General features: G+C 41.8%; 1 protein-coding gene across 1 annotated transcript; it reads right to left on the reverse strand.

Moving 5' to 3' along the window:
- Positions 1-12,238: 12,238 nt before the first annotated feature.
- On the reverse strand, positions 12,239-16,915 carry LOC137835265 (uncharacterized). Its single transcript, XM_068643692.2, has 4 exons — positions 16,744-16,915; positions 15,044-15,166; positions 13,191-13,310; positions 12,239-12,517 (listed from the first exon to the last, which is right to left on the reverse strand). The coding sequence occupies exons 1-4, from the start codon at positions 16,778-16,780 to the stop codon at positions 12,453-12,455; spliced, it is 345 nt and encodes a 114-aa protein (XP_068499793.1). The 5' UTR covers positions 16,781-16,915; the 3' UTR covers positions 12,239-12,452.
- Between the last annotated feature and the right edge of the window lie 271 nt (positions 16,916-17,186).

Below are 17,186 nucleotides of genomic sequence, written 5' to 3' on the forward strand. Positions count from 1 at the left end.
CTATCTGCAGTAGTCCTGGGTGACTTTAAGGTCTCTAGGATAACTGACCTATGTCGACCTCCCTTGCCTGAGCTCGCCAATTTGGCCGGCAAGTCTGCTCGGGCATTCTACTCCATTGGAACATGCACTAGCTCAAACGTGGAAAAAGTTTCCCTTAAAAGTGTAACATACCTCAAGTATGAGGCTAGTTGTGGATCTTTGGCCCTGTGACTTGCCCGGTTACCAGCAACGAGTTACTTTTTACCAACAAACTTCAAACGCCCAATTCTTTGGCCAGCAGCATCCCAGCTACTAGGGCTTCATACTCAGTCTGGTTATTGCTGGCCTTGAAGGAGAATCTGATGTGAATTAATTTTTAGATGTTTTCATTTATGGTGACACTTTTACTTAAGGTTGAGATTTTAGCAATTAATGGTGAGGACTTAAGGAAGATTCCCATTGGACACAAATTTAACCAAGTGGGTAAGTAAGTGTGAAGGTTCACTTCACAGGAAAAAATGAAAAACAAGATATGGTGAGGGTGAGATGCAATTTGAGGAATTGAAATGGGCACAAGGTAAACATCAATGGTGGTCATGGCCTCCCAAATGATGCACCATACTCATAATTATGAGTGAAACCCAAGATCAACAAATAAGAGAACTAAGAGACAAAAACATAAATGGAATAGAGAAATGGAAGGAAAATGGAATGAGAAAACTTATGATGGTGGGTGAGAAATGTCACGCTACTTGGAGTGTGATGTGCTCCAAGATGAGTGTGTTGGCCGCCACTTGAGAGCTTCCCAAATCACTCGAGATAAGACCTCAAACCTAAGAGGACATAAGTCTCACTAAGAGCTCACACAATTTGTGCAGAGTTTCTTTACTTCATTCAAATTCAACTCGTAAAATATAATGAGGTAGACCTCCTATTTATAGGTGAAGGAGCCTTGGAGAACAAGCATGAAAGGTAGGATGGGAAACACTAAAAAAGGGTCAGCCTTAGGGTTTGACTACGTCAAACCCGCACCCTAGGTTTGTCCTTCTAGAAACTAGGTCAAAATCCATTACTAAAGGGCTAGGAACAAGCTAAAATGTTAACTACACCCCCTATTATGCTAAAGACACCTTATTATAGCCTATCTTTGCTATTTGGACCCTTAAAGAGAGCCCAAATTATTTACAACATATTTGTATCTTATAAGAAGACCAAAAGAAAGAAAAGTTGGTGTGCTGGTTTATGCTAAGCTCCTTTGGTGAGGTCCATGTGATCCTTGGTAGGGTTATGAATTGTTCGCTGAGATGATTTTTCATCATGTGCTTTGTCTTTGCTTCCTTGGTCATCTTCATAGCTACATGAGTTGTATCAGAATCTAAGGGCCTACATGGCGCTACGCTCCTGCTCATCATACATGCAACCTAACCCTTACATGCCCCAACCTACATGGGCTTAGGTTTAAAAGAAAGTATTTACTTAAGCTAGACCCCATGCACACTAAGCGCAACCCTAGGTCCATAATTACCCTTCGTCAGCCGCCTAGTCCTTATGTATGAAGGACTACCTTAATTATACAAAAATGGACTTATACATACATCTGAGGCCCAATTACATGGCCCGCTATTCTGGCCCAATAGTTGAATTGACCTGTCTACGCCATGTGCCGAGGTTCGACCCTCGAGTGCTGAGCTTTGAGCGCTCTGGTCCAATACAACTTTCATATTCTTTTTTGTGCTTCCTCCTCTACATCTTCTTTACCCTAACTTCAATTCCTATCGAAATCGTTGCAATGTTAAAAACAAAACGGTTAGGTTTACCGTTGTATAAAAAGTTTAAAAAATATTCAAATAGGTATAAATCATATCATATGTGGAAATTTTTATTTAAAAAGATGATTGTTGGATAATGCGTAAAAGAAGAGTGATATAGTTGTTGAGTTAGTTATTGTAAACCTGGATATGGAGCCTAAATATTTGGTGATTGGTTTATATTGCATTAATCTTGAAAGATACCACTCTTTAACTAAGGGTGAGCAGAAAATCCAAATTACAAAATCCAATCCATAATTATCCAAATTCATATTAGTTTTAATCCATTAAATTGGATATGGATTAGATATAGATTGGATACATTTTTGGATAATCCAAATTGCATTTTGGGTTGGATTTTGACTTGGCCCAATCCAGGTTGAGAGAAGACAATTCAGGCCTAGGTTGAGCAAAGTCGGCCCAAGACCATGTCGAGCTAAGTCGTCTGGACCCAAGTCGAATCGAGTCAATATGGGGCAAAGTTGAGCCAAGTCATTTCGGGCCAGAGTCGAGTCGAGTCAACCCTGGGCCAAGTCGAGCTAAGTGGTTGATATTGAGTCAACCCGAGTCGGTCGGGGCCGATATCGAGCCGAGTTGGCCCATGCCAATGTCTAGTCGAGTCGGTCCAGGCCCATGTCGAGCTGAGTCTGTCGGGTCCGATATTGAGTCGAGCGGGCTGGGCCGATATCCAGACGACCAGGCTAGGGCTGATGTCGAGCCGAGCGGGCCTAGGCCGATGTCGAGCCAATCAGGTCCGGGTCGATGTCGAGCCGAGCGGGCCAAGGCCAATATTCAGTCGAGCGGGACCGGGCCAATGTCAAACCGAGCAGGACCTGCCAAATGTCGAGCCAAGCAAGCCTAGGTCGATGTCAAGCCGAGCGGGCCCAGGCCCATTTTGAGCCAAGCGGGCCTGGGCCCATGTTGAGTCAAGCGAGCCCGGACCCATGTCGAGTCGAGCAGGTCAATGTCGAGCCGAGCAAACCCGGGCCGAAGTTGAGCCGAGCAAACCCGGGCCGAAGTTGAGCCGAGCAATCCCAGGTCGATGTCGAGACGTCCGGGCCCAGGCCGATGTCAAGTCGCCCGGGCCGATGTTGAGTCGTCCGGGGAGTTGAGGGGTCCTTGGTCGATGTCGAGCTGAGCAGGTTTAGGTCGATGTCAAGCTTAGCGGGCTCGGGCTGATATCGAGTCTAGCGGGCCAGGGCTGATGTCGAGTCTAGCTGGCCAGGGCCGATGTTGAGTCATTCGGGGCCCAGGCCGATGTCGAGTTGAGGGGTTGTGGATCGATGTCGAGTTGAGCGGTCCAAGGCCGATATCGAGCCAAACGGGCCCAGGCCGATGTCGAGTCGAGCGGGCCCGGGCCGATGTCGTGTCATCCGGGCCAAGACTGATCTCGAGTCGTCCGAGCCCTAGCTGATGATGAGTCAAGCGAGCCCGAACCGATGTTGAGTCATCCCGGCCCGGGCCGATGTCGAGTTGTCCGAGCCCAGACCGATGTCGAATGGAGTGGGCCCGGGTCGATGTCCAGCCGAGCAGGCCCGGGCCGATGTCGAGTCGTCCGGGCCCAGACTGATGTCGAGTTGAGCGGTCCCGGATCGATGTCGAGCCAAGCGGTCCCAAGCCGATGTCGAGCCGAGCGGCCCAGGCCAACATCGAGCCGAGTGGGCCTGGGCTGATGTCGAGTCTAGCGAGCCCAGGCCGATGTCGAGTCGAGTGGACCCAAGCCGATGTCGAGTCGAGCGGGCCCGGGCCGATGTTGATTCCTCCAGGCCTAGGCCAATGTCGATTCGTTCTATTTTGGGTTGATGTTGATTCGTATGGGCCTGGGCTGATGTCAAGTCATCCGGGCCCGGGCCGATGTCGAGTCGAGCGGGTCTGGACCAATGTCGATTCGTCCTAGTTCGGGCCGATGTTGATTCGTCTGGGTTGATGTCGAGTTGTCCGGGCCCGGGTCGATGTCGAGTTGTCCGGGCCCAGGCTGATGTCGAGACGAGTGGGCCCGACTCGATGTCGAGCCGAGCTGGCCCCGACCGATGTCGAGTCGTTCGGGCTCGGGCTGATGTCAAGTCGTCCGAGCCCTGGCCGATGTCGAGTCGTGCGGACCCGGACTGATGTCGATTCATCCGGACTCGGACTGATGTCGAGTCGTCTGGGCCCGGGCCGTAGTTGAGTTGTCCGGGCCTGGGCTGTATTCGAGCCGTCTGGACCTGGGCCGATGTCGAGCCGAGTTGGTCCGCGTCCAGGTTGAGTTGGCTTAGGCCCAGTTCGAGCCAAGTTAGTTGGTGTCCATATCAAAATGAATTTTGTTCCTCCTAGGGAGATGGGACCTAGAGAACTATTGAAGTCTTCGTCTTTTTCCTTCGGTCGGGCAAGTTTTTGGGTGATGAACTAGGATTCTTCTCGTCTCCGTGCTTCTCCTTCGGCTCTCGGTCTCGGGTGAACACTGGATGGGGGGTACCTGCGGAAGGCACTCCGACGCCCAAGTCAGTAAAGCGGGTGATAGATACTCAGGTATGTGTACAATAATAAATGATGTACCTTTCTCCTTGGGATGTTTGCAATTTATATTATTTTAATGGGCTTACCTTATTGGGCCTGATTAGCGGAGTGGCTCTCGCTTAGGGTTGCATTACCTAATCCTTAATGACGAATTAGCTTCACTGACCTTGGTTTGAGCGCTAACGGTAGTATGGGTCGGCCGGCCAGGCAGACCATGGCGATTCCTCTCGTCTCGGCCAAGCTTCCATGGTCTCGGCCAAGTCTCTCAGGTCTCGGTCGTCCCGGCCAGGTTTCGGGCAGCCAGGTAGGTCTCGGTCAGGGAGACCAAGTGTCAGTCTCTCCCATATTGGTACACTTGCCCCCCAGGCTTGAGGGCAGATATGTCCGATGAGTCTTCAATGGTGGGTGTCGGTCGGTCTCCCTGGTCGTGCGGCTGTCCCATTCGTTGAGGCATGTCGTGACCCCAAGCGGCGTGACGCGACCCTAGGCAGTGTGACGTGACTGTCAATAATGAGGGGTTTTTCGGGCGAGAAGTGTTGTGGATAGTTGGATCTCTTGGATCCAACGGTTGAGATTGATGCGTCGTTTCAGAATCCGAGGCCCATGGGCCCTATAAATAGTGCCGAGACCTTGTGTTTTTTCCTTGTGAGTTAAGTGATAGCCGAGCAATCTCTCGCCTTAGCTCTGAGATCCGAGTGACATCTCGCCCACTTCCTTAGATTCAGTTTCGCCCTTTTACAAGGTTAGTTATGTCGACGCCTTCCCGACCGACATCTTCTTCCGGTCATCCTTTGTCTCCCCCCGGTCGCCCATCTGTTCCCCTAGGGCAATCTTCCTCTTCTTCTTCATACTCTTCTTCATCTACCACCGACTCTGTGTCGACCGGGGTGGCCGAGTGGTCCCCCCAGGTAGAGGTCTTTAGGGGGGACGATCCGGCCAATGCTGTTGACCGGTCGGACTCTCCCCCGTCGGCCATTCCACTCGTGGACCTTAGCTGGGTGGACCCTAAGGTTGTCGAGATCTCGTCCCTCTACAAGACTGAGGCGTCTGTAACCAAATTTTTGGCCAGACACCCGATTCTAAAGGCGGTCAAGTACTCTCGCTACTTTAGCGTTTTGCCCTGCGGAGCCACCGAGAGTGTTTGCTTGGGGCGGTCGGGAACCGACCCCCCTTTCTTTTATATGTATGCTTGTTTTTTCGCGGACCTCCATTGATGGATTTCATTTGAGCTCTTCTTGGATGATTGGTTGAAGATGGTGTGGAAGCTTATGGATGAGAGTGGACAAAGTCCTCCTAGGAGGTGTGGTGACCTTGAAGGTGCATGAAGAGTATGGACATGGGGAGGTTCGGCCAGCCCCTTTGTAGGTGGTGAAAGGAAGATTAAAACCTAGAAGCTAGGAAAGAAGTAAAGTATGGCACTAAATGGGCAACATAACATTACTCAATTTAATCTTCCCAAATACATGAGCCAAACCCTCTTATTTATAGTGTTTAGAGGGCTGGAAATTCAAAAGAAAGTGGAGGGAAATTCAAATGAGAAGCATTTGAATTTGGAGCCAATTCCTAGTCACAAGGGAAGTGTGACTTGGTTTCTATTTTTGGCACCTCCTAAATCTATACCTACACCTTCTTTTGTGTCACATGGAAGGTGTGACTTAGCTTTATACATTTGCACCTCTTATATTTATATCTACACCTCCCTTTATGTTCTACTAAAAATACTCAAAAGTAATTACAAAAGAAAGACATCCAATGATGCTTAGTTTGCCCATATCTTCTATTTGTTGGGCTTGAGTTGAAGCTTGAACTTGTGTTTGGGCTTGGGCTTGGGCTTTTTCTATCATGGGCTTGGGCCTCTTCCATCATCCATGTCTCGCTCCCCTTCGATGAGTTTACAATGGGCGTCCTTCAGGCGCTCAATGTGGCTCCCACCTAGGTTCACCCAAACACCTTGGCGTACCTTCAGGCCTTTCGCCTATTGTGTAACGTTATGCGTCTTCACCCCACACCCTCTTGCTTTCTTTCTTATTATACCTCTCACCCCGCCAAAAAAGGCCGCTTGGCATTCTTTGGTCGGCCGGCCGGGCAACGTGTTGTTTGATTCCTTCGCCCTTTCCTATAAGCGTTTTAAGGAGCGGTTTGTGAAGGTTATCATTCGGCCCGAAGCCACAACTTGTTTATTTGACTCGGCCGGCCGGTCGAGATTTCCCCTCTATTGGACTCGCCAGCCTTGTGATTTCAAGGAGTGGCCGAGGCTGACAGAGGGTGACGATGAGTTGGGGGTTCTTTCCCTCTTTGATGCCATCCGGAGGAAGCTTCCATGTCGGAGGCTGATCGATGCATATACTAAGGCAGCGCGGTGGGCGGTTGTTAGGGGTATGGGTTTTGTTTAGTATTGTCGGTCGGTCATTCTTGCGATTCGGTCGGTTTCAAATCGTTTCTAACTTGTTTGTTTCTTGTTGTTTTGCAGAGATCATGGTGCAAGAAAGACCAGCCATTGTCATTGCTCTTGACAAACATAGGCAACGGGCAGCCGAACGGAAGGGCCGTCGCAGCATTGAGGTGTTGCCGCCAACAAGGGCCGACAGGGGCTCGGCTGGCCCCTCCCAGAAGTCCAAGTCCAAGAAACGCCCGAGGGAGGGTGGGAACATCGCCACTACCACCCGTTCCCCCGGGTCTATGCTGACACCTCCACCTCGCCGAGAGGTAGCCGAGGTAGCACCTCCCTCGCCCAGGCGCGTGGAGAGCGCGACCGGCCCTCCTGAGGCTGGGACTGGAGCCTCGCCCTCACCCTCGCCCTTTGACCTTCTGGGGGGGCTTCAGTTTACACGAAGGGTACGCGTGGCCCTCCCGGACGAGACTCAGGAATCTATCCAAAGCGTCTCTCCCTAGGACCTGCTAAGGAGCAACCTGGAGCTGATGTGTCGCTCTGTTGTTCTCGTCAAAAGTGGGATACAAGGGCGAGAACGTCAGGCTGAGGACGTCTCCCAATTGGAGCATCAACTGGTCGAGGCCACTGAAGATTTGAAGCAGTCTTTGGCTGTTAATAATGAGTTGTCGGCCAGCATAGCTCGGGAGGCGGCCGAGAGAGAGTTGGCGCAAAAGGATGCTGCCGAGGTGAGGCAGCGTTTGGCGGCGCGGGAGGCCGAGGTTTTGAGGGCAGCAACGGAGATTGCCGAGTTGAAGAAGGCGGTTGAGGAGAGGGATGAGAAACTCTCTGTCCTCGGCCGCTGAGTTGGCCGCCCTCCAAGCTTCAAAGGATGAGGTCGAGGCTGAGCTCGACCAAAATTATGAGGAGTCGGGGGAGTTGCTGAAGCAGTGCTTCGACTGAGCCGTGCGTCAAGCCCATGTTCTTTATGGGGGGGCCGCCGACCGTTGGTGAGTTCGACATGGATTGCGAAGTTCATCAGGGTCGGTTGGTTCCGAGTGCCGAGATGGGTGCTTTGGCGACGCAAGAGGCTGGGTCGACCGAGTCTGAGGAGGGCGAATGTATCGAAGTTCAAGATTAGGTAGGCTCTTTGCTGGGCTGTGGCCTTTTCTTGTAATCTTTTTGTTTCCTCCGAGGCCGGAGTGTGGCCTCCTCCTTTGCAGTCTTTAATATATCGACCCTTTCCTTTCATTCGGTTCCTTTTTGTTTTTGAGGAGATAATTGGCCTAAGTTAAACTTGTCGGTCTCTATCTGTTTGGGCGGTCGGCCATTGTGAGCGCTTAATCAAACGAGTTAACTTGGGCGATCGACCATTAATTGTGATTGCTTAATCGAACAACTTAAAATGGGCGATCGATCATTAATAGTGATAAACCGAACAAGTTAAAACGGGCGGTCGGCTCTTAATTGTGATTGTTTAATCAAACAACTTGAAATGGGCAGTCGGTCATTAATTGTGATAAATCGAACAAGTTAAAAAGGGCGGTCGGCCATCAATTGTGATTGAGTTAATCGAACTAGTTAAAATGGGCGATCGACCATTAACGTGAGAGTTTGTTTGTCAAGTCATAGTGTTGACTTGGGTGTGTGTCGATCGGTCTCAGCTGGGGTGTGCTGGTGGAGACTTCGACCAGGCCGAGCCGAGAGAGAGGTGTTGGCAGGGTATGATTGTTGAGGCTTCATCCAGACCAAACCTAGTGGGTCAGTAGCGGCAGGGTATGCCGGTTAAGGCTTCATCCAGACCGACCCGAGAGAGGTGTTGGCAGGATATGCCGGTTAAGGCTTTATCCAGATCAAACTTGATGGGTCGGTCTTGACAGGGTATGTCGGTTAAGGCTTCATCCAAACCGAGCCGAGAGAGGTGTTGGCAGGGTATGCCGGTTAAGGCTTGATCCAGACTGAGCCGAATGGTTGTAGGAGAACAGTGCTAGTAGTTTGATGAAAATGCCTCGTTAAAACCTCCCTGGTAGGGTGAGGAAAGAGTGCGCGACTTTATTAAATTTAGTTGTAGTAGAACTTGAGGTGCGTGGAATTCCATGTCCTCGGTACAATTTTTCCCGAAAGCCACTCTAAGTGATAAGCTCTCCCCTTTGCGACTTTTCGGACTCGGAAAGGTCCCTCCCAGTTGGACGAAAATTTCCCTTCATTTTTCCTCGCATCGCTGCGCATCCTCCAGACGAGGTCGCCCTTCTGGAAACTCCTCGGCCGGACCTTTGTGTTGTACCGTCTTGACGCTCGGATTTTGCAGGCGGCCTCCCGAATCCTGCTTTTGTCACGAAACTCACTTACCAAATCGAGGTTGACCGCTAGGCTTTCCTCGTTTAGGGTGAGGTCGAACATCTGTTGCCGTATGGTGGGATCGGCCACCTCGACCGGGATCATGGCCTCGACCCCGTATGTCAGGCTGTAGGGTGTCTTCTGCGTGGTAGTCTGGGGGTGCATATGTACGCCAAAAGTACCTCTATTAGCTCCTTGGTCCATCGGCCTTTTGCCTTGCCCAGACGCTTTTTTAGCTCGTTATGTATGACCTTGTTGGCGGTCTCGGCCTGCCCATTGGTTTGCGGGGATTGTACTGAGGCCGTGACAGACTTGATGCCCAGGTCGTCATAAAAGGATTGTAGGCCTCGATCAATAAACTGTCAGCCATTGTCAGTTATTATTGTGTGCGGGACGCCAAATCGGCAGACAATGCTCCTCTATACGAAATTTTGCACATTTTTGACCAAGATAGACGTAAGGGGTTCGACCTCGATCCACTTGGTGAAGTAGTCGACTCCCACCAGGAGGAACTTGGTATGCCCTTTCCCTAACGAAAAAGGATCGATAATGTCCATCCCCCAAATGGCGAACGGCCATGAAAAGATAATGTTGTGCAACTCTTCCGGCCTTGTATGATGGAGATGACCAAACTCCTAGCACTTGATCTAATTAAAATGGATATGGATTTTAAATTCAATCCATTTATTTATTTGATATGGATTGAGATTGGATTTTAAAAAATCCATGACCACCCCTTACCTTAACCTACTATATACATCCTTAACCTATATGATACACATCTATTTTTTTTTAAATTAAAAAATTACCATTCATTCTATATAAAATATGCATTTAAAAAAACAAAATCGGAATAGATTACTTTGTTATTGAAAATGAAATTCTAAAATAGAATAAAAAAATTGTATATTATATATTATAATTTTTTTAATAAATAGAAATGTAGTGATAAAAAAAAATACAATATACAATAATGTTAAAAATAAAAAAATATAAATACACATAAACTATAAATTCATATCTTAATGTTTTAATTTATCATAAGCGTATGTGTATTTCTGTATTTTTTAAACATTATATATTCTTATTTTTTGCATATATATTTTAATTTTATCATAAATTTACGTATTTTTTATACATATTTAAAAAATCAATAATATTTCATAGGTTATTTTTCTCTTTATACTCTTTCTACGTTGTCTCGGGTTTGATTTTTTATTTATTTTGGTTTCGGTTTAGAAACATCAATGTACATAGTCTTCATAAAACTACATTAATTAAGTGATAATTTCCAATATCAATAATCTTTCATTTGTAATTCGTCTTAAATATTTTTCTAACCATATATCTACCATTCTTTCTCTAAGAAAAAAGACTTTCCAATATTTTTTTAAAAATTATATATATATATATATATATATATATATATATAACTGCTATTTTAACTTAACTGTGTTTCCATTAATATAAATTTATGTATTTCTTATAATTATAAATTTATATAACAAAATTTTAATTTATTATAAACTTATTATATCTTCATTTTTTTTTTAAATCTCATAAGTTTCTTGACGAACTTTATAATTAGGGTGGAAAATGAAATTTATATATTGTGGAGGAAAATACTACCATTAGAGTGGATAAATTGAAATATCTAATATATAAGGATATCTTTTTTTTCTCAACCACACGATGGACGAATCGAATAACTGTAAAATAAATAAATTCTACAAAATTTTAATCTAATATAATAGATTTGCATTGTTGTATTAAACATTTTGATCTTGACCGGGCTAGTGTATGTTTTGCGATATCAATCGTCTTCTCCCTCCTCGACATTGTCATCAACAGGGATGTGACGATTCGTGTCAGAGCTATGGGGTAGAATTGGAAAAGGGGTCATCCAAGCATTTCACAATGACGTTCACTTTCTTCATCGTGCTTTTTCTGCTTCTATGGTGGCGGCGGCGGTGGTGGCGCTTCGAGGATCGGTCGGCGTCCTCCGAAGTAGAGTAGTGGCGGTCATTGCACAGTAAATCATGGTTGTCACCAGAGGCCATGGACAATTGTTAAGTAAAGTCCGGGGTTAAGCCTTTGTTTGATTCTCCCATATAAATAAAATTCTTCCATTACATGAAAGGAAGGAGAAGAGAGCACTACGCACGACTCCCATTTTCTTTTACACATTTTCCTTTTCGAAAAATTAACTTTAGAATAATAATAGAACGTACTCTTCTGCCTTTATTTAAATCAATTTTAAAATTCTCTCTTGGAAAACTGTTTATAAAAACTGTTTTCAAATATAAAATTGTTTCGTAGCAAATGATGTAATGATGGAATAACAATAAAATCAAACATGAATATAAGGATAAAATAGAAAAAAACTTAAGAACAGTTAAAGAGGAAAATCCCCTTTATATATAGGTATAGATATGAGAAGTTAAACCACTTAGTGGAAATGTTTATCCATAAATGTAGATAAATAAATGTTCTTAAAATATAGTGTCGTTCCCATAATAGATAATGAATGTAAAAAAAATGGATATACAAAAATAGGGACTTCATGTTTGTTTTTTCAAAAGGTGACAAAATAAACAAAATACTTAGATTAATATAAAAATTAAGAATAACTAATGGAACAATGATATTCATACCCTACTCACTAATTTCTTGCTCTAGTTACTCAAGTTATCAGTGGTTTCTTGGTAACTTGTTTTATTCTCATACATTTGTTACCTTAATTTAACTTTTCAAGTAATTGATTTTCTTATTTCGTGATTTATGTTTTGAATAATGATTTAAGTTCTGTTTGTTCTTATATTTTTTTAAAAATACTTCAATATAAATTTAAGTAATATTTATGTTTTTGGCAAATCATGTTTTCTAAGATTACCGTTTAGTCTAGTGCTTTTATTTTCAAATCTATTTATAAAAGAAATACAAAAAAATGAAGCTTTATTGATTTATATATTTACTCAAAAACTCAAACTTCGGCAAACACGAATATATAAATCTTTTCTTATAACCTGATTATTTCTGTATTAAGTCATGCGAGGTTAAATTATTTTATACCATTTTCATTTCACTCGAACTGAAAGTCTCCAAGTTTGTTAATGTAAATGAAAAAAAAAATCGCAATTTGCATTTATCTTTTGTTAAAATAAAATCTAAATTCAAATTTTCATGGAAAGCATTTCTGAAATGAAAAATTTACAAAAGTGTATGGACATGACATGTGTTGAGGGAGATATTTCGAAAATACATAAATGGAGTTTGTATTTACCAAAGAAGAGGGATTCGGTCATCTGATACAGAACAAACATTTTCTGTTTAATTGATTGAGGAAACATAGCAGAAAGGAAAAAGAGTTGCTACCCTATGCAAGTTACCAAATCAATGAGATAACCATATACACCATGATTTACAATCTTTTTCCCATGAATCTTTCTATTTATACTCTGTTATTAACTGTCCCGAATCAGGTTAGTTGGCTCACTCAATACGTACTTGGGTAGCTCATACTTTGCTCCTGCAAAACAAGTGAAGGATCAGAACAAGGTGAACCTTATTCTAGCCCCATAATAACAACACACAGGGTGAAGTAGCTCAAATTCTGGTTTGATTTCCATGGACAAAGTCTGCTAAACATTTCCAATAATTTTGTTCTCATCATCATGGTATCTACAGCTAAGCTTGTTTTATCTTTTTGTACTGAATTTCCCTTGTACATACCCTTCACTTACATGTTTGAAGTTTGTAAATAGATCACCAACTGTGTTTTCTGAGGTGATAAATGAAGAATGAGATGAACCATATCATAAAGGAAGCTTTTTTTCTCTCTTTTTGATAGTGATACTACGTGTTTATGTAGTAGTAGGGTAGTTGAGGGTAGTTAATGGTGGGGTTAGAGAGCTTTCCTTCCACCATCATCCACAATAAAGGTGGGTGTCACATGATTCAACTAGGTATGGACTACAGTTGGATAATTATGGGGAAAAGTGTGATAGTAGCTGCAGGAAGGAAGCCCACTAGTTCACGGCATAATATTTCTTTATATGCTATGCAACTTAAACTTAATTTTTTATTTCATTTATAGCCATATTGTGATTTTAAAATTATGGAAACCAAAAATCATTGTATCTGATATAATTTTAATTTTCCTTTCTATTTGTAGATAATGGAATGCAACATGAAATAATTACCTCTTTCATCATAGCATACTGTCAAGTCAGAACTTTGGACAATTACCCCAGCACTATCCACAATCGCTTGTGCTAAAGTAAGATCAGCCTCTGCAGCAGCTCGAAGAGCATCCCAAATCTCTAGTAGCAAGCACAAAAATATATATGCACTTCAATTAACTTCACTAAAACAATTAAGAATGTAATTAAGGCAAAAATGAAACAAAGAGTGATTCACAAATAAAATGCCTTGTAAACCTATACAATCTGAACTTTTAATTAGTATAAGTATTATATTTTATGGTTGCATTTGTTAAACATATTAACATATGACACTATCATTGATTTTTTTCTTTCAGGAATTAGTTTTACACAACTAAATGCAATGGCTAACTTCAACTTTTTTTTCTTCTTTTCACTACAAAGGTGAAATTGGGCTTCCCAAGGCAAGTAGACCCAAAGGAAACCAATCATTCCTTCTTGCCACCACCAGGCCTAGGAAAGTCAAATCTCACTGTTTTAACCAAAGTCAATCTGCAATTATCTCATTAAAAAGAACTTTCATAACTTCTTATTTCCTTTGGGCAAAGGTTTTACTCTATTATGGATTCTTTTGGAAATAATACTAAAACATCAAGTCAATCAATTATCTCACAAGCCAATTTTTAATTAGTATGCTTTCATTCACATGTTTCTTGTCGGCCCAGTTTTCTATATATAAAGGAAGACAGATAAAGCAATGTTAAATATCACACATTAGCACCAACAACTAAAAAGGATTCTTATAAAAAGCACAACATTTTCCATTTCTTCCTTTATTTAAATTGTAACCTTATCATCCTTCTTTCCAAAATTAGCTCTAAACAACAATGTAATAGCAACACAAAACTAAAACTCCTCTCCTCTTCAGTCTTTACATGGAGAATATCATTATTACCCACACGCTTTGTGAAATCTAAGCCTACAGCTACATAGAGAACCAAAGTACAACTTAGAAAAAAATTCTATAACTGAGGGATCATATTTAATAGATGTAAGAATGGATAAAACCTTTTGCTTATGATATGCAATAAGAGAACAAGAATACAAGTTCAAATCTTCTCTCTCTCCCTCCCTCTCCACAAATTGCCAAGAGAATAATGGTTCTCAAAAAGAGAAAAACAGCCATAAAAGAATTATTGGAAAGCTGTTCTAACCCAACATGAAGTATTGCATATTTATCAACCTGCAAAGCCCAATTTCTACTGCCTCAGCCAGCCATCTACTCCCTTCAAGTTAAAGTTTCCTGCCCAACTTTTTCCTGATCAACACTCTCCAATCTCATTGCTAGTCATTGCACCCACATGAGAACAAACAATAATACAGACTCTCCAATTAGGAGGTCTCACTTTCTACTGTCCCTTTGAAAAATTCTAAGACAAACAACATTTTAAAAAAAAAATTCTTGGTAAAGAATGACAACCCATAATTGATCAGCTTGCTAGCATCCTCTAACAAGAATATGAACAAATGGAATAACCAGTTTAGTTTTGGATTACAAGTAACAAACTTTAGTTATTGTCAATTTACATCTTCAATAATTACGAACCCTCCTGTTGTACAACATCCTGGCTATAAGGATAGAGGCTTCTAAGAAGATGATTGTTTTAGATGAGAATGAGGAAAAATAGCAGCAAGCTATATATAACTAATTTTAATCACACAAAAAACTAAAAAAATAAAGAAATTGGCAAACTGGAGCAAACTAAGGGAAACTGAACTGATTCGTTTTTAAAGCAATCACTTCCACTTAAACTATTCTTCTAAAGCCAATTTAATCTGCAATAGGCCTTTAAACATTCAAAATATGGTTATATATCGAATTGTGATAATACCTTTCCGGCCACCATAGTGAGGAGCTGTGTCCCAAAATTCATCACGTAATTGTGTTAGCTGAGTCTTTGTTATGGGCTGAGGATGCTTCCACGACTTAGGCTTCCGGATCTTTTTTACTGCACCTGTTATGTTGTTGTAAATGGAAAATGATATTAAACTTAAAACCTGAGCATTGCCATCAAGAACAAGCCACTAAAAGGATAGTTTAACACTGTGGAGGTTGTAAGAAATGAAAAATCTAACCACAAGCATTTGAAATAATGAAACAAGAATTCAGATAAGCAACACAACAACACTAATACTACGAGAAATGAAGCAAATAGAAGAGAGTGATGTGCAGCACCATCTTATTCTATGCATCCTTTTTTTAGTTAAAATTTAAGACATCTTTACAAAGAATATTTTTCCCTTCATTTTATTATATCAGCACTACCAATACAGAACAAATTTGAGGTAAGACTAACAAAGAGATTATATCACATGGCTCAACATTCGGGTCAGGTGAGAGAATAGGCCTTACTAAAAGTCAGGATACTCAGTTGGCATCATCAATAAAATCAAACACAATACTAGAAAATAAATCCATCAATATACTGTCATAAATTTTCTTTCTTTTTTTGTTTTCTAAAATTCATAAAGCAACAAGCTTATAAACTTGCTTCACTCAAGCACTTTCAAATGTTTACACCAAATTACTGAAATTCAGCCAAAACCTCAATGATCTAAACTATACCCAACAGCAGTAGGGTCCATTCCAAAACCAACTATTCCAACCTCAATTCAATCAACAAAAACTCACACAATGTCCTCATTCGAGACTAATTTTTTTGAAACTACAAATAAGAGAAGGACACCAATTGTTCTTGGTTTGATGTTGGCTTGTCCAGAATCATGCTGAAAAAAATCAAGTATCGTGATTTCCACATTGAGAGATTGAGAGTATGTTTTGACACTTAGAAAAAGAGAAGCTACACAGAGACGCTTCTGCTTAGAAGTGAGAATGGACGTACATCACCTTTGATGTGATGCTAAATCAGACACCAACTGATTCCAGGTCGAAGATTGATTGAGTTAAAGCAACTTTAGCCTTTGCGTTAAATCAAAATAATTTATACTGGATTTTACAACTACCTATATTTTAGAACCAAAAACATCCAAACATGAATCACATCACTTCAAAATCAATTTCATTCAAAATCAATTTTGCAAATACTCGCCCAAACACGCACCAAACAAAAAACTTGAACTTAAAAACCAAATCAAGGCACCATGTGGTGTTAATAAGTTTGGCACACCATTCCTAACTCTTACCCCATGACACCCAACAGATTAAAAAACATAACAACCTACGACAAAAAAATCGCTTGGAAAAACAAGCACGAAAAAAGAAATGCTCTAAACTGTCTCACAGGGTAGGATTTTCATTATTGAATACAAAATGTGGTAAAATATCCAAAACCCAAAAAATAGATTTGTAATTCGTTTGCCCTATGCACCTTATTTCTTGATTTCCATCCCCTTCGAAATTACAATTTTACAGAGTCCCCCAGATATGATCGTTCGCTAGTATCAGCACCCCAATAAACAACAACCAGAAAGAACGGATTTTGACACCGACCCAGAATCAAATTCCCAAAGATTTAACGAAAAGGGAATGCAAGATGAAGTTTTGGAGGAATCAAAGGAAGGGGTGGCTCACCATCAGGCTTGGATTGTGAAGATCCAGCACAACCCATCGCAGAAAGACAGAGAGATGAAAGAAAAAGAAGGGGATTGCTTGTGAGTGAGATGTGAAGTCAATGACGTAGCTTTGTCACGGTAACCACTGCAGTGGGTAATGGTAATGGCTACACTCTCACCCAATAAAAACTACGGTTTCAGTGAGTGTAATATATTAAATAAATTTTTAAGTCCATGATAAATTATCTATACTATACTTCTTAATTAATACACTTTAACAGTATAATAATACAAATTTTTAACTACTATTACTAATTTTTTTTTCTTAGAAAATATGGAGACAATAGTGATATATAAAATAAATGATAAATATTATATTTTTATCAGTAATCTATATTTATTAATAAGAGATTATATAGTATACAAAATTTATATAAATTATCTTTAATTCCAAATATATCT

Source organism: Phaseolus vulgaris, chromosome 5 (assembly GCF_051622355.1).
Source record: "Phaseolus vulgaris cultivar YP4 chromosome 5, ASM5162235v1, whole genome shotgun sequence".
NCBI classification, from domain to species: domain Eukaryota; kingdom Viridiplantae; phylum Streptophyta; class Magnoliopsida; order Fabales; family Fabaceae; genus Phaseolus; species Phaseolus vulgaris.

What these genes read in the sequence shown, in the direction of transcription:
- LOC137835265 (XM_068643692.2), bottom strand. Translation starts at nt 16,780, where the DNA reads ATGGGTTGTGCTGGATCTTCACAATCCAAGCCTGATG. An exon ending in TCACTATGGTGGCCGGAAAG is followed by an intron (nt 13,311 to 15,043) that starts GTATTATCACAA and finishes GCTTGCTACTAG; the next exon opens with AGATTTGGGATGCTCTTCGA. An exon ending in AGTATGCTATGATGAAAGAG is followed by an intron (nt 12,518 to 13,190) that starts GTAATTATTTCA and finishes CTTGTTTTGCAG; the next exon opens with GAGCAAAGTATGAGCTACCC.